This window comes from Alligator sinensis, unplaced genomic scaffold, assembly GCF_000455745.1.
Source record: "Alligator sinensis unplaced genomic scaffold, ASM45574v1 scaffold1059_1, whole genome shotgun sequence".
In the NCBI taxonomy this organism is placed as follows: domain Eukaryota; kingdom Metazoa; phylum Chordata; order Crocodylia; family Alligatoridae; genus Alligator; species Alligator sinensis.
Window position 1 is genome coordinate 1,050,441 of NW_005842103.1, and position 15,397 is coordinate 1,065,837.

Genomic DNA, 15,397 nt, shown 5'->3' on the forward strand with positions numbered 1-15,397 from the left:
TCTGGCGTTGATTAACTCAGGCCAGGGCTTCTAGCCCTTGATCAGGTTTAGAGATTTCCCGGTTGTTACATTGTCTTCTACTGAGTTCTTCCCTTGGTTGATCTGCAGCTTCCAGGTGATAATTGCTGTCTGCTACTATGTTACACATTCAATCACGTTACACATTCAATCACTGATTCACTCGCTCTTTCAGGGGCCAGCCTGATACAGGGAAAGGCAGTTTGATTCCTGCCCTTGTTAACATTGTTACAATATATAATTTACTTATGAAACTAAACACATTTAGTTGAAAGGTGAGGAGTATAAAATATAAGCTACAAATGCCATGGCACACAAATAGATAAAAATACCAAAATACAAGGGGAGATACAAAATGCACACATACAAATTTCAAAACACAATTCCTTATCTTTAAGTGAAAGAAAGAGGAAGGAAGGAAGAAAAGGTAGAAGAGGAAAAACATATCCAAGTAGGGAGAGCAACTGCAGGCAAGAGGAAAAGGGGCTTTCTGCTACACAGCGATCTACTGCGGATGTTTGCACGTTGCCCCTTTCAGGGAGCCTTACTTGTAAAGACATGTCAAAGGCAGCGGTGAAAGAGCAGCAGCAATAACCACAGCTCGGTTTTACTGTCACGTTGAAATGGAAAGGCAAAGCCTGCTTGCGTTGCTTGCCGTCAATAGTCATCATCGTAGAAGTCACCAGGGCAGCTCGTGCGAGCGTGGGGTCGCAGACTTGCACCTTTGGCATCTCTAGTATTGGCTTGGACACTGAGGATTTCCTCTTCCGTTCAGACCTATTGATGTTCTGGGACGTTGGAATTCAATGCCTGCCTGAAACTCCTTCGATATTGCAAACTGCCCCGTGCCATTCATCAGCGTCGCTCTGCTATTTGACAGTTGGCTATTATGGCTTTTTTCAGTTTACCAGAACAAGTGTGTGGGGGGGAAATCTCTTTGATTTGCTCTGCTGAGCAAGTTGCCACCTGTCATGCATCGTGCTGTTTTACCGCATCCGTACCGTCGCAGGCGGTGCTCCTCTTCCCCCCGTGCACAGGTCCCGTTCGTTCCAGCGTCACACGCGGCATGATCAGACCCCGCAATAAATCCCGTTGGCTTTCATAGGGGGCGGATCACATCGCCAACCTCGACCTTCTCCGACGAGGCCACTCGAGGGACGCGGCATTCGATAGCACGCCGTTGGCAGAGCGAACACAAGTGCTAGTAAAGTCTGTTTTCACATCGGATTTGAAAGTGAACCGTGTTTCGCACGAATATTCTGGAAGGGTGCTGCCATTTTCTGACGAGCGTTTTTTTCCGAGCTCTGCAGTTGAGCCTTTCCAGTGATTATTGGTTGTTTCATTTGCATGTGTGGAAGCACTGTTATTTTCTGTGCAAATTGCACAGATTTCTTCCTAAATAAGAGGTCTGCAGAACCTTTGGGAGTAATTAACTCTAGTCTAGAGACAAATCTGGGTTCATTGTGCACGCTGCTCATTTAAGAAGTGTTTTTCCATGTGAGGCCCATTAGTAAGTAACCAACGCCTCCATGAATGCTAAACGTTTTATTACAGGACTCTGAGCACTTCTTTTCCTTACCCAGAATTTAATTTAATCCTGCAAATTGCATTTACCTTTTGATCCCTGGATAGCGAAGTGCCGGGTTGCGTGCGGACCGTGTTAGGGAGCTAACATCTCTCTCGTCTGGCTTTGTAAGGCTGACGCAAGAGCTTGAACGTTATGGGTTACAGCGGGGAGCTGAGAGGGGTGGGGTGCTCAAAACAAACCATTTTGCTTTCCCTTTATGATCCTTTCTGGGCTTTTTGTCCATATTTTCCCCCATTTCTCATTACTGTAAAGTTTTTCTTTTCCTTGCCAGCTTGATCCCACTCCAGGGGAAATGAATAGCAGAAATCTCAGCGGTGCAGTAGCAGCTGAGCTGTGGGTTCAGGCCAGCTAATTATTACTGCATGTCTGTTTGGCACCCATGCACTTACGCAGGTGCCTAAACTTAAGCACGTGATTAAGCGCTTTGCTTAACCGAGATCTAAAACAATGGTATTGAGATTACTAAAGGAGTGACCGGATTAATTTGTCTGGCCTGTCTCACATGGGAGATCTTGCTGGATGGTCTGCTGGCACCTCCTGGCCTGATGAACACGTCTGTGAGAAGAGAGCGAGTGAAAGATAGGAGTAGGAAATCTAAGCTAAAAACCAGTAACCACTATGACAAAATGTCCGATGCTCCTGTGCTGAGCACGACGGGGGCACCCGGGCCGTGGGCCAGCTTCCCCCAGGGTAGGGGGCACGTCCAGACCCCCCAGGTGAGCGTGCCTGGGCCCAGAAGCACGGGGAGGAGGGAAATGCATTAAAATGCAGCTCAGCTTTGGCAAAGGTTTGTCTCCCCCCTTCTTTGCTTGGCTTGTTTGTTCGGCGAGGCTGGCAGCATACCGTCGACAGCGCTGCGGGGGGAGTTTTACCACGCGTTTGCCAAAATAAACATCAAATATAGCTTGCTTTCCTGCGGGAGGGTTAATCACTTCTCTGGTGGTGTTTTGATGACACCTGTGCTCCAGCGCGGCGCGTACAGAGTATATCCAAACACTTCTGTTTCGAGTCACGGTAATAGTGGGTTGGGATCGCTGGCACTGTCCGTGCACGACCGGGTGCGGAGGGAGACGCTCTGTGAAGTGGCTATCAGTTGAAACGTCTTGCTCTTCAGACTTGCTTTTGCAGGTTTCACAAAATATTTAATTAATGATAATGAGCTTTTAACCAGCCAGAACACACTGATGTGATTTCCCCCCCGCTACATAATTATAGGCATGGTCTGTATGCATAAGATAAATGACTGGCAGTCTGGAGAGCACGCTAGCCAGCGGGAAGAGAGAGGAAGTATGTTGCTGGTGTGGGGATATAGAAATGTTGAGTATGTCGTGATTTCATTGAAAAAGAAGGTGCCTTTTTCTTGTCTTTACAGAACGATGAGCAGGAAAACGAGCTGGACGTCACCACGCCACCACCTCCTCCGCGCTACGAGTCGGTGGTCACCTGCCGTCGTCCCTGAGGTCACCCTGACAAGCGCCGCGCTCGCTCCTGCCACGTTTGCTCCACTATGGAAGATCAAACCGTTTTACGGCTCTCGTGTTTTGAAGTTCGGCTCCTGCCGTGGACCGTCCATTTGAAAATGAAACGCGCTTCCAGGCACGATTGAGGGAGTGGAAAACCAGTCCCAGATGATGAGCACTTTAAGTGGTGCTGGAATATTCGTCAGCTTAACGACGGTGTCTGTGACTCTGGATTTCAGTCTGCACGGTGGTCTGATGGCTTGGCCGTTAAGCAGCAATTTGACTCTGAATCAGAGTTTGCCCACGTTCGATCCTTTCAATACCTCGGAGAAGGAAGAAGTCTCTCGTATGTCCATTAGGGAGAAGAACTGGCCGGCCCTCCTGATCTTGGTTATCATTGTGCTAACTATCGGAGGGAACATCCTGGTGATCATGGCCGTCTCCTTGGAGAAGAAGCTGCAGAACGCCACAAATTACTTCCTGATGTCCTTGGCAGTGGCGGATATGTTGGTGGGGATCCTAGTCATGCCCGTGTCCCTCATTACAGTTCTCTACGGTAAGTGACTTGAATTTTTCCTCCTGTCCCTCTGAACGGGTTTGGCAGCATGGTGGTGTCAGGGGGCGCTGTGAATGGCGTCATACGGTGTACGTCCTTTGCAGAGTCTAAATATGGCATCAGTAACGGGCCTGACTGTCATGTCTCCGTGGTAGGGTGGCACGGTGCGAAGGTGCGCGGTTGACTCTCCGGGAGGTTGCAAGTTCAAGGCCGTAGCAGAAGCGCTCGTGGTGCAGCCTGTCCTATTCCAGCAAATTCTGCTAAATGCCCTCTCACGAGGACACGCAGAAGGAAGGTTATATCTCAGGTTATGCTGGTGGGATGCATGTTCCTTTGAAAACAGGTTTTGTTCCCGTGCTGTCTTGAGGGCACGATCTCCTAAAACATTTGAGTAATGACCCGTGCTGCTGAGCACAGCGGGGCTGAGGAATCGTTTTCCTTCTCAAGCAAGCCGCTGCCGGTGGTTTTGGTGAAACCTATTCTCGAAGAGCGCAGCGAAGATGTAACTGCATGTTACCCACCAACCCAAACCCACTTCTCTTTTGGCAAGACCGGAGACCCTTCTTGAGAAATGCTGAGTGCCTTGAACTTGTGCTGGTTTCTTTGGGACTTGAGAACAGTCGTCGGCCCGCGAGCTTGGATCCTAGCGTACGGAGAACTGGACTTGAGTTCAGTATGCGCCTGTCGCTGTCAAAGGCTTGCTGCAGCAAAGCATGCGCTGGGCCAAATCTTGGGCATATGCCCTGTAGGAAAGCAGTCGATTTGGCCCCGCATGCATAGCTTTAATGAGACCCCAAGACACGAGTTAAATGATTCCTGGATGTCAGACTACTTCTCTACCCTGGGTAAGCAATGAAGGTCTGGGAGTCACGGCGCAGGGGCAGCGCCTGGCCCATCGCCTTTCCCTTCTCCGGCCCAGACAGGGTTGGTCTGAGTGTCCGGCCTGCTAACAGTTCTCCGAAATCCTACGGAGGAGCTAATGCCCCTCGCACCCCCCATGCACCTCCATTGCTCCTGCTGTGCTGCTGAGCTTCCTCCCAAGGGTGTGAAGCCATGTGCTTTACCAGCAGCCTTTGAAGGCAGGAGCCTCCATCATTTGGTGGCAGAGCTGGGCATTAATGCCCGCCTCCCTCCCTCCGTGTAGGCTCAAGTCAGGCCATGATCTGGCAGAAACCCCGCTCCAGTGAGAATCAGCAACTCCTTCAAAGAAACCATCTCAGGGAAAAAAACCCACTGGCAGCAAGTTCTTTCTGAGCCAACTTGAAGCGCCAAGTGATTGCAAGCAGTATTTCAGTGGAGTGATGTGCCGTGCTGGGAGCCGGCCGAGGTGGGGTCTGCAAGAGGTGGTGGTCATTGGGGGGTACCGCTGCTGTCTGTGAAACAGCTGTGCTCAGGGAATGCCGCAGGGCGCTCCCTGGGTCTGGGCGCACGCACCTGGGCAGATGTGGTGCAGCTAAGACTCTTGACACTTTTGTCCTGTTCCCAGCTCTGCTACTGCCTTTCTACGAGCAAATCCCTTCGCCTTTCTTTGCTTTGCTGTTCCTCTCTGTCGAATGAGAATCACAATACCCTGAAGCTCAGAGTGCTTTGAGATCTCTCTGTACAGGAGCTAAGTGCTGTAGCGGCTATCTAACTGTGCCACTAACTCCTGTGCACATGTATGCGTGTGCGTGCATGCGTATGGTGTATGCGTGCTGTTTGGGAGGACCTGTACCACACCCTGCTAAAGTATTGCCTTTCTAGCGTGAGCATCTTACAGGGTTAGGAAACCAAGTGGGTAAGTCTTGCTAGACGTCGCAGTCTGTTTGCTGAGCCGCAGAATTGCCGGTGGGTTTCCAGTCATCAACATCCATCAGGGAGACGAAGCTGCCGTCGTTTCTGACAGGTCTTGTCTTTGTAAAAAAAAAAAACAACAAACCCCTAATATTCCTCAGAAACAAATTAGGCTGTTTACTTAAGAGCCTGATTGGATTGGTTTGCTGGCTGGTAAAGTTAAAAGTAGGGATATTTATGTGCCTTTTTCATTTGATTGAAACAGCAAGTCAGACAGCGTTTCCATTTTTAATCCAGTGACCGAGTGCACGTGCTCCTCCAGCGACGTGCCGTGTCTGCAGCGGGGTAAATCCGTATCTGACTGGGGCATCATTGTGGCGTCGCTTCGATCTTATGCAGAAAGCAATTTATTTGGAGCGATCCACCTGGCCTCAACTCGGACGTGTCTGGCAATCCCAGAAGTTCCCGAGTTTGTGTTTTTAGGTGTCTTTTATGCTTCTGCCAGTACTCAGACTTACCCAGCCGGAAATGGAGTCGCACGGTGATGAGGAGAGAGCCGCTGGTTTGGCTTCGCTCGATGCTGATGAGAGCTTGCAAAGTCCTTATGCGAGTAAACGATGTCTTACTGCGATATCCCGTGTGTCCTGGAGCTCAAAAGGGACCATCTAAAGGCTGCATGACTTCCTGGCTTGACAGAAAGTGAATTTATGCAAGGGAGCTGTCGGAGGCTCCCACAACAAATGGGAATACATTTTTTGTGCGGCCTAGACAGCAAATTAGTTCTGCTTACTTCAGGTTAAAGCATCCAGTTCCTGCACGTTGCATTTTTGGAAGCAAATAAATATACAGAGATCTACAGAGATGAATGGGGTCATTTGTAATTATTTTTCCTTCTCTGAGTGCCTGGACTAACAGCTGACGATGGCAAAATCCTGCGTAGGCAAGTTGCTGGGTACTGCTAGAGGAAGGCTTGTGGGGGTTTCAGTCATCCTTTTCTGCTCAGGATGTGCATGAATAATTTTTGGAAATGACCTCCGGAAATGTGGCTGAGAGCTCCCGGGCCTGGTCTACCAGCAGTAAGGCCACGGGCACCGGCTTTCCTGCTTCCCTCACCGTTGACCGTGCCCGCTTGTCTTCGCTTGGCGTGGGAATCGCCGCGCGTGGAAGAGCTTTGGGACCGAGGTCGGGGAGCAGGGCCCAGCGGGCTCCTGCGACTGGGAGATCCCTTCTCCTTCCACCTCGTTAGTACCTGCATAGTGCAAGGAGGCAAGCTGGGGTGCAGGCGGAGGAGAGCCAGGAGTCTGTCCCCGGATGAGGAGGACGGGAGACAAGAGGAGGGCTGGTGTGTAGCTAGCACAGCCTCATGCACCTCAATTGATCACCTCACATTGGAGGTACTAAATTTAATGCACGTTAGAAAAGGTGCATCAGTGCACGTGTAGACGTGCCTACAAGTTCCCATATTCCTGGCTTCCGTTTTTCCACTCGGCGAGTTGGGAGTTTTCTCAGGCAGTAATAGGACTGGCTGGAGTCAGTGATCCTGGACCGGCCACCACAACAAAAGCTCCATTATGATTTTTTTTTACAAAGCAAGGTTTTCACCCTGGTGTTTATGCTCTTGGAGGCTCTGCAAGGCCTAGCGCGAGCCAACAGAAAAGCCAGCCGGCTCCAGAACAGCTCGGTGCCTTTGATTACCCAGAAACGAATATCAAAGAGTCCCGCCGCTTTTTTCTGCGTGCCTGTTCGGGGCTTCTGTGCCCTTACTTCACAGCAGACTCCCTGCAAAGCCTCCGAGTCCTGCCCGCCAGCCTGACGCTCGGCGTGACCGAACGTGGAGCATTGTGCCGGCAGGGCATCGTAAAAGCAGAATATCGGCAACTGCCGACAGGTACAATGACTGATTACATTGGCGGTGTCAAGCTCACGGCTCCACGCGCTGGACGCTGGTCTGTGGGTCAGCTGCCCGCCGCGTGCGGGGTCGGTCTGAGACCCACGCCCTGGATCATATGGCTCAGATACCCCTGGCTTAGATCAACCCACAAGCGACCTTCCTTTGCAAGTTCTCTGCACTTCACGCAGGGCTGATGCATCCCAGGTGCAACCGCAAGGATTTCTGCCCTGGAGCGCACTTGTCCCGCGCGCTGCCTTTTGTAGATGAAACGTGCTGCCTCAGCGCAAGATTGTGCAGACTTCGTTTGTGTTGCACTAAGTGTGAAGCTGTATAATTCAGAGACGCAGCACTTTGCGTCGGAGCTCAGGCAGCTGGTTGCTAGCAACTCTTAACTAAATCAGAAGAACGAAAGCTTAAAATTGCATCTCCAAGTTCAGGGAAATGGAACGAGCTCCCTTAATTTGAGTTGTTCTTCCTTAACATTAGCACATTAAAGCCTTCTGGAGTAAAGGATATACGAGCTGAACCTTTTTGTCCCCTGGAAAACTTGCCTGCATAATACAGCCCTGTAACACTGGCGCTCTCACCTTTTTATTGTGCTATTACCTCCAATTCCTTCTTTTTTACCCACTTATTCTGGCTCTGTCTTTCTAGCCTTCTCTGTCCTTTTCTGGTCGGAGTCACTCCGAGGGGTGAATGCAGATTTGAACTCTAAAGCAGTCCGTTGCAGACGGGAAGGCAGCTGGTTGGGGGAAGAAGGTCCTGGCATTTCAGTGTGAACCAGCAGAAACAAGGGCTCAGTGTCAAAATTACATTTTTTTTTCCTGAAAGCCTCAGAAGTAGGACATTCCCCACCCCAGGCTCAGCTCCTGCTGCTGGGCCTTGAGAGAGGCGCATGCATCATCCTGCCCGTGAGATCCTGCAGCGTTCTCCGCTCCGAAAATGCCATCTGGCAGCAGCAAAGGGAGCTGGTTCGATAAAGATGAACTCGGGAAGCTTGTCTTTCCGTTTCCTGGCATTTGTGGATGTGCTGTACCCGCAGCCAATACTAATAGTGTGGACCTCAGCATAGGATGCATCTAGCTGGACCCAACCCCTGGGCCAGTGTCCTGCTTCCTGGAGCCCGGGAAGAAGGCATCAAACCACCATGATGAACGGTCATGCAGTAGTAGGGATGCAGCAGGAGTTTCTTCCTAACCCCAGACAATTATTAGCTCGTTCATGACCTGAAGCAGGAGGATACTCCTCTCCCAGCTCCAGGGATGGGAGACGAGTATTTTATTTCTCTTATCCATATCTAATGCACTGTTGTTAATCCTGTTTAGCTCTTAACCTTACGTTCCCCTGGCCAGTCCTACAGTTCCTGTTACCGTGTTTACCGTGTTTCCGCTGTCTACATCCATTGACTAGTTCTCCCTCCTCCTATCACTAGCGTTTCCGCTCTAGCAGGTACCATTTCAGGCAGCTCTCAGGTCTCCACTTCTGTGTCTTTCCTCCAAGGAAGTAGCCCTGACTTTTCATGCTTTTATTATCTTCACAGCCCTTCCTTGGATCTTTTCTTGTTTTAGTTGCATCCTGCTTTGAGGCGAGGGCAGTCTGTATGGTAGCACGTGCTGGGTGATGTGCTGGACCACTTATTTGCCTCTGTAATCTCCATGCCAGCTGAGCAGGTGTGTTGTGGAGCTGTGCTGAAGCTGTGTTTAGGGTGGTGATTCCCAACCAGGGAGCTGGGGTGCCGCAAGGTCCTTTGAAGGGTGCCGCAGGACATAAGCAGATACGGGCAGGTTCAGGCTCGCCCTGCCTGGCCCCTCTGCAATAAATACATTTGTTTTTGCAACGGGGTGCCACTCAGTACCCAGAAGTTACAGAGCCATGCCTTGAGTCTGATGAAGGGTGCCTTGAGTCGAACGAGGGTGCCTTGAGTCGAACGAGGGTGCCTTGAGTCGAACGAGGGTGCTTTAAGTCTAAAAAAAGGTTGAGAGCCACTGGGTTAAAGGAAGAACATTTAGAAGTGGGGCTGTTTCATGACATAAACATTTGAATGTGTGTCTGTGAACAAACCCTTGAAAAGCAGCACTTCTCTTACTATGCAGCCGTTCTTTTTAAATCGGCTGCCTTGTGCATTTGTCTCTTTTGTTGCATGCTCTCCTATCCCTCTCCCACCCCTGCTGGGGCTCTGTCTGCTGTTTTATTTTGGAATATAAAGTGGCAGGATGCCTGATTTGTATCTGTCCAGAATGTGCCACGCGTGACATGGTGCTGTACAAAAAATGAAGACATGATACATGGGACGGGGAAGCGCCAGAAAACAGCTTTCTGCTGGGAAGTGCCAGGACAGCAGCGTTATTCGTAGATGAGCAAAGTTCCTCCTTTCACTTGCTCGTTTCCTTCTGCGGCTCTCGTCAGTGCACTAATGCATCCTGCTAAGCTGCATGGGCTTATCTGGTCCATAGATCTTGTGCTGGTCTCTCAAAACAGGTGAACTTTACCTGGGCATAAGGCTAACGAAACAGTGGCCACGTCTCTGAACGCCATTTGGGGAGCGTATGCAGCGTGCAGAGGTGAGAGATGGGCCATGCAGCCGATATCCCCATTGATCAGCCAGGGTTGGGTTTTGTAAAACAAGATGCGGCGTGGTGGGAGAGGTTTGGATAAAATACCCCTACATGTGAATACACACACATACAAATATTGTCACACACACACACACACACACACACACACAGAGAAAAGTCTTATTTAATATGTATTGTGTACAAATGTGTTGCTCGAAGGTATTTTACCTAAGCAACGCTATTGTCCCTTTAAACAGTCCTCCCTTTCCCATAACCGAAGTCTTCCATGCTCTGTTTTAATTAGCTGATTTTCTAAGGATGCAAGGAAGCAGTGACACAGCGTGCCAAGCAGAGGCTTCAAGGGAGCTGTGTGCAAGAGTGGCCAATTGCCCCTTTTTTTTCCAGTCCCACCCCAGTGCCTTCTCCTCTTGCCCACGGCACCTACCAGAGAGGATCCCAGGGAGAAGTATTTGCTTTGGGTCCATGCTGTTGGAGGCATTACTGGGTCCTAGCTCCAGCCATTGCACCGCAACCTGCTTTATGGTGCCTGACCTCCACCCCTTCCAAGGATGCTCTTGCCGTGACTCCTTCACTGGCTTTGCACGCTCAGCTTGCTAGCCTGGACTCCACATCCAGAAGACTGACTCCAATGCTGGGCTTTCAGAGTCAGGTAGGTCTTCCCTGTACACATGGCTGACCTAATAGTCCCCATAGCTCAGCTCCTGGAATTGCCTGGAAAGCAAATTTCAACCTTTAGGACCTCCAGATCCTGCGTCTGGTAGCGCTGTAGCTCTGCCTTCGTGCCCAAACCCTAGTCGGCTTGTTCTCTGCAGGACTTCTTCTTCTCAACTTCTGTGTCCTTCTTTCTCTTCCCCTTCTTGAACGTTGACTCCTGTTTCTCTGTCATTTGGATTATCGTGGCTTTCTCCTTTCCCAGGAGGACTCAGAAAACAGCAATAGCAAGTGTTCACAGTCACTGTATCAAGACCAGGGGCTTTTTAGCTGCTAAGGATGGATAAATCACAGACTCAAAATGGGTTTGTCCCAAAGGGAAGGTGTGCCCAGCTGTTCTCCTGCTCCAGAGGTGATTAAGATGGTGGAAATAGAGTTTCAAGGCCTTTCCTGGGCTTTGTCTCCTGTGCTCCTTTAGTGGCAGCTTGTCTGACCCTTGCAGACTTTCCCAGACAACAAAAGGCATAAGCAGCTCCTTTCTGTCTTCTGAACTGGGGAGTATGGCCTTCACCCATTTTTTGCTTTCCTTTCCAGTTCTTGACATGCTCAAGTGTTTAATTAACAGTTTATTCCAACCACGCAATCGGCCCAGTCCAAGACATCACCCACAAAAATCCTTGCCTTACGTAATTAACTGTCAGGAGCTGACTCTGGCATTGGACCAAGGCCCGCTTTCCGTTTCTCTTGCTGTGAAGGTAAGTCCTCTGGGGTTTGACTGCCTGTCTTCTTGAAGCCAGAGGCATACAATAAAAAAGGAAAGCCTGCTTATTTGCTAGAAGTAGGTACAATAGCACCCAGTCCTAGCAAAGCAACTAGTATTGGGCAGCACACCTGCCGAGATCAGGCATGGTATCCCCCGCTCTGCCCGCTGACAGTGCCCCATGGTGCAGGGACCAGACCAGGCATCCTTCAGACTGCAGATTTGCCCTTGTTGAACAGACAGACATTCAGCCTAAATACCTCCAGCAACGCTGCTGCCACAACCGACTGCAGCAAACAAGTCCTTATTTCTACATGTGTTAGCAGCACCTGGCTATCTTGCATTCATGACCCTGGTAACAAGTGCTGATGCTGAATTTGAGCTGGGTCCTCCTAGGTGCAATCTGCTCTTTCTTACCTCCTTTTCCTAAGTGCCATAAGATGCATCTCCTCCTGCACCCGCTCCGAGTCTGTCGGAGATTCATTGATTAAGAAGCCAGAAGGAGCCGTGCTGATCATCCAGCCTGAGGTCCTGCATAGCACAGGACAGAGTACTTCCCTGGCTTAATTCCTGCACAAACTGGAGCGTGTCTATTTAGGAACACATCCATTCTTGAGTCAAGGATTTCTGGGGATGGAGAATCCACCGCAGACTTGCTCCAGTTGTTGCTGTGGTTAATAGCCTTCACTGTTAAAAACCTGGACCTTACTGCTCATCTGACTGTGCTTATCTCCAGCTCCCAGGCCTTGACTCTTGGATGTGCTAGTCCATTTGATTAAATGGCTATTGTTAAACTTAGCAGCTTCTCTCTATGCTTACCGCCCACCAACTCCCCAAAATCCAGCATTATATTCTGGACCGCCGAAGACCGGGTAACTCTCCCTGGCAATTAAGTCTCTTTCCTTTCACCCGCTCTCTGTCCTTCCTGCTAAACTCTCGATCGGAGACTTTGGGAAAGTTCGTGATTGGGAGCATTGTAAAGGAGCTATCTGATATGACTGATTCAGACCAACAGGCTTTTTTTACCTCCTGATTCTAGTGAATCGAGCCAAAGCCCCAGGTGACGGCTTACCTTCCACGTGGGTGAAGAGAGGGACTATGGAAAACATCACTACCAGTGAGTATTCCCATGTTTTATTGACTCTTTGACTGATCCCTGCGCTCCACTGCTGTTTGCACTGCAGCATGCACATATTTTTTCCCTGGATGGGGAAAGAGGGTTTCCATTCTGCCTATTGAAATGCTCGTTTAAAGTGATACCGAAAAAAAGATGGAAAGATTTAGCTTTTAAAAGCAACAAGAGTTGTTTTTCAAAGCCAAATCTGACAGCCTCGTCCCTTGGGCAGAGAATGCGCGTGCGGCGTGCGTGGTAGAGAGCAGCTTTTCTAAGGAAACTGGGAAATGAAGCCAAGCCAGGCTTGTGGACGGATATAGGAGTGCTTCACGTGCCTTAAAAGCACTCTACAAGGTGAAGCGACAGATGGTGCATGGCCCTGTAGCACTACAGATCTGCCCTAGTCATATAAAAATGACCCTGGATAAAAGAGGAGCAACTCTGAAGCACTTCTCGGTGACATACTCCAGCGTCCATTTGCATTGGTTGCAACCTCACCTGTGTTCCCTGCCTTCGGCAGGGGTTGGACTGGAGAAAAGACTTCTTGAGGTCCTTCCAGCTGTTTTCCCGATTCCCTGATCATCGCTGTCATTGTCGACTTGCATACATAGATGTGCAATGCAGAAATAAATCCTCACCCTCCCCTGCTGTGGAAACAGACCTCTAGTCCTTGTGATCCTGTAGTGATCATCAGCACTAGCTCCTGTTTCCAGGGTAAGAGATTCATGAGCTTAGAAGCACTTGTGCAAGGGGCTGGAGAGGTGCAACACATGTGATGCCACACGTGATTCCTGTGCCAGAGCTGGGGCCGGTGTGTGTGGCGTGAGTGCAGCTGTGATCAGGGGTGAAATGCTGCCGAGGACACGGTCGTGAGCTGTGATAACGTCACAGGGAGGTTTCTGCTGGGCACCTTTTGTCACCTGTGCAGAAGATCACGGTAGGCACCTGTTTCAGAGGAGCTCTGTGCTAGTCACTTTAAATACGTGCAGCAGAACAGAGCCGGGTTTATAAACTGATTTCTGATGTATGCAATCAGGGAGAAACCTCACGCAACTCAACAAATGAGATATTCAATAGATGAGAAATTAAGTTACTTATGGATTTCTACAGGAGCTTGCTCAGGCCTGGTGATAAATTTGGGTTTGCCAGGTAGGTCCATTTCCTCAATTTTCATCTAATGAAGTAGATTAAGCACATTTCATTTCAAGCATAGCTGGGAAATTAAATAGACACTCTCTGCAAAGGCTTCTGCTTCTATTTTTTTAAATGTTAAAATGTCAAGTTGTCCAGCAGTACCTAAAACTTATTACAAAGCAAGTAATGATGGGTAGCGTAAGGCCAGATCTTTCACCAATTAATCAATGCTCTGAGAAACTTAGCAGTTGGAATATTTCAGACATTGACAGCCTAAGATGCTTTCCATGGCATGCAGTGCCTAAAGCACTAAGTAAGTGAGTTTGCTAATAAATAAATAGGTTGATGAGAAATGAACATTTCTTTAGTGTTTTGGGACACACGGCCTGATCTTGTGGCTAACAGCTTCTGAAGTATAAAGTAAGGGTATCAGCTTTTCTGGAGGTGTTGTGGTTTCGGATGATAGACGAAGATCCTTCAGTTAATTAGGATGGTCTTGAGTTAAGATATATGACGTTAGGTTGCATGTCATGATGGACGCAATGATCCCAGCGATTCTTGCTAGCAGAAGTCACTGTGAAATGTGTTACAAACTCCAGCAGAAAGGGAAGAACCGTCTTTGGTTTGAACGAACACGTTAACGATGGCTAATAGCAGGTGGCGGAGAGCAATGGCCAGCACCGTGTGCTGCGACTAGAGGGCCCCGATGTCCCAGCTCTCCTAAGAGGCGATGTAAAAGCGACATCTTCCCGCAGCTTCCAGGGAGACGGGTATTAGATGCAGCGCGCGTTACCTCCAACTGCCGGAGCGGTTTTGCAACCCGATTATTGTTATTATTTATAATTATCATCATTATTTATCTAGTGACAGCGAGGCGCCTGGCACTTGTGGGAGACTCATCTGTTTATTCCCTCCGCAGAACGGAGAGAATAGGACCAGCTGTCGGGTCAAGTGACCCATTCAGCCGTCTAGTTTTGCCTGGCCCTGTCTTGCAGAGCAGAGGGACATTGGCTAGTCACGATGAAAGTCTTGAATCAAGCAAGACTACAATGAGGTATTGGAAAATGAGTTGCTTGATACTAGATGGGCAGCGCAATGCCTGCGAAGATAGATTTAGCCCCTCCTCACCTGCCATCCTGAGTAAACGCATGCAATGAAGGGACCGTGCCCCGTACCAAATAGCTCTTTGCTTTGAAATTGCCAAAGTTTTATTATGCAATCTTAACACAGGCCACGTGCATTGAAAATGCTTGGTATTTTCTGATACCGCAGTGTAGGAAAACATACTGCTTTACTGGAAGGAGCCACCCACCACGTGGATTTGCTAATCACTTATAGCAGTGATTCAAAAGACTGCATGAACTCTGAGCTCAGGCCACCCAACCTGAAATGCATGAGTCAGAATTGAATGTCTGAAGAAAAGGCCTGTGTGAGTGTGGAGAAAAGGTAAAATATGAAGTCTCTCTGAGTGCCAGCGAGGTTTTTGGTTGTCCCTACATCGCATCATATGGAGAGGGAGGGAGAAACGAAGCAGGAAGAGAAGCGACGCGTCGTACAATAGAAATCCTCATTTATCTTATTTACCATATCAATTAGTTCATTCTGCCACCGTAGCATGAAGTGAAATGACTGCAGTCATGTATATCTAAATGACAGTGGTGAGCGGTTTACGGCCGCGAGCCAGCCCCCACTTGTCCCAGATTCCCGGGCTGTTTTTGTCTTCTCATCATTGGTCATTATCTCCTTCTTTTCACCAACTCATAACTAACTTGTTAAACTTTCCACGTTAATTGAACAACCCATGTAGGCAATTTGTCAGTTGTCCGGGAAAACAGGCCTTTGGCATCGCAGCACCCATGAAGCGATGCTGAAGAGC

At 49.2% G+C, this 15,397-nt stretch overlaps 1 protein-coding gene across 9 annotated transcripts in view; it reads left to right on the top strand.

Moving 5' to 3' along the window:
• The window catches only part of HTR2C (5-hydroxytryptamine receptor 2C), a 391,327-nt gene that overhangs the window by 330,167 nt on the left and 45,763 nt on the right, over positions 1 to 15,397 (top strand). For all 9 annotated transcript variants that reach the window (XM_025205085.1, XM_025205083.1, XM_025205084.1 and 6 more), the window contains one exon: positions 2,979 to 3,622. In XM_025205085.1, the coding sequence (XP_025060870.1) occupies positions 3,235 to 3,622 (388 nt within the window). In that variant the 5' untranslated portion in view covers positions 2,979 to 3,234. The remainder of the gene's footprint in view (positions 1 to 2,978; positions 3,623 to 15,397) is intronic.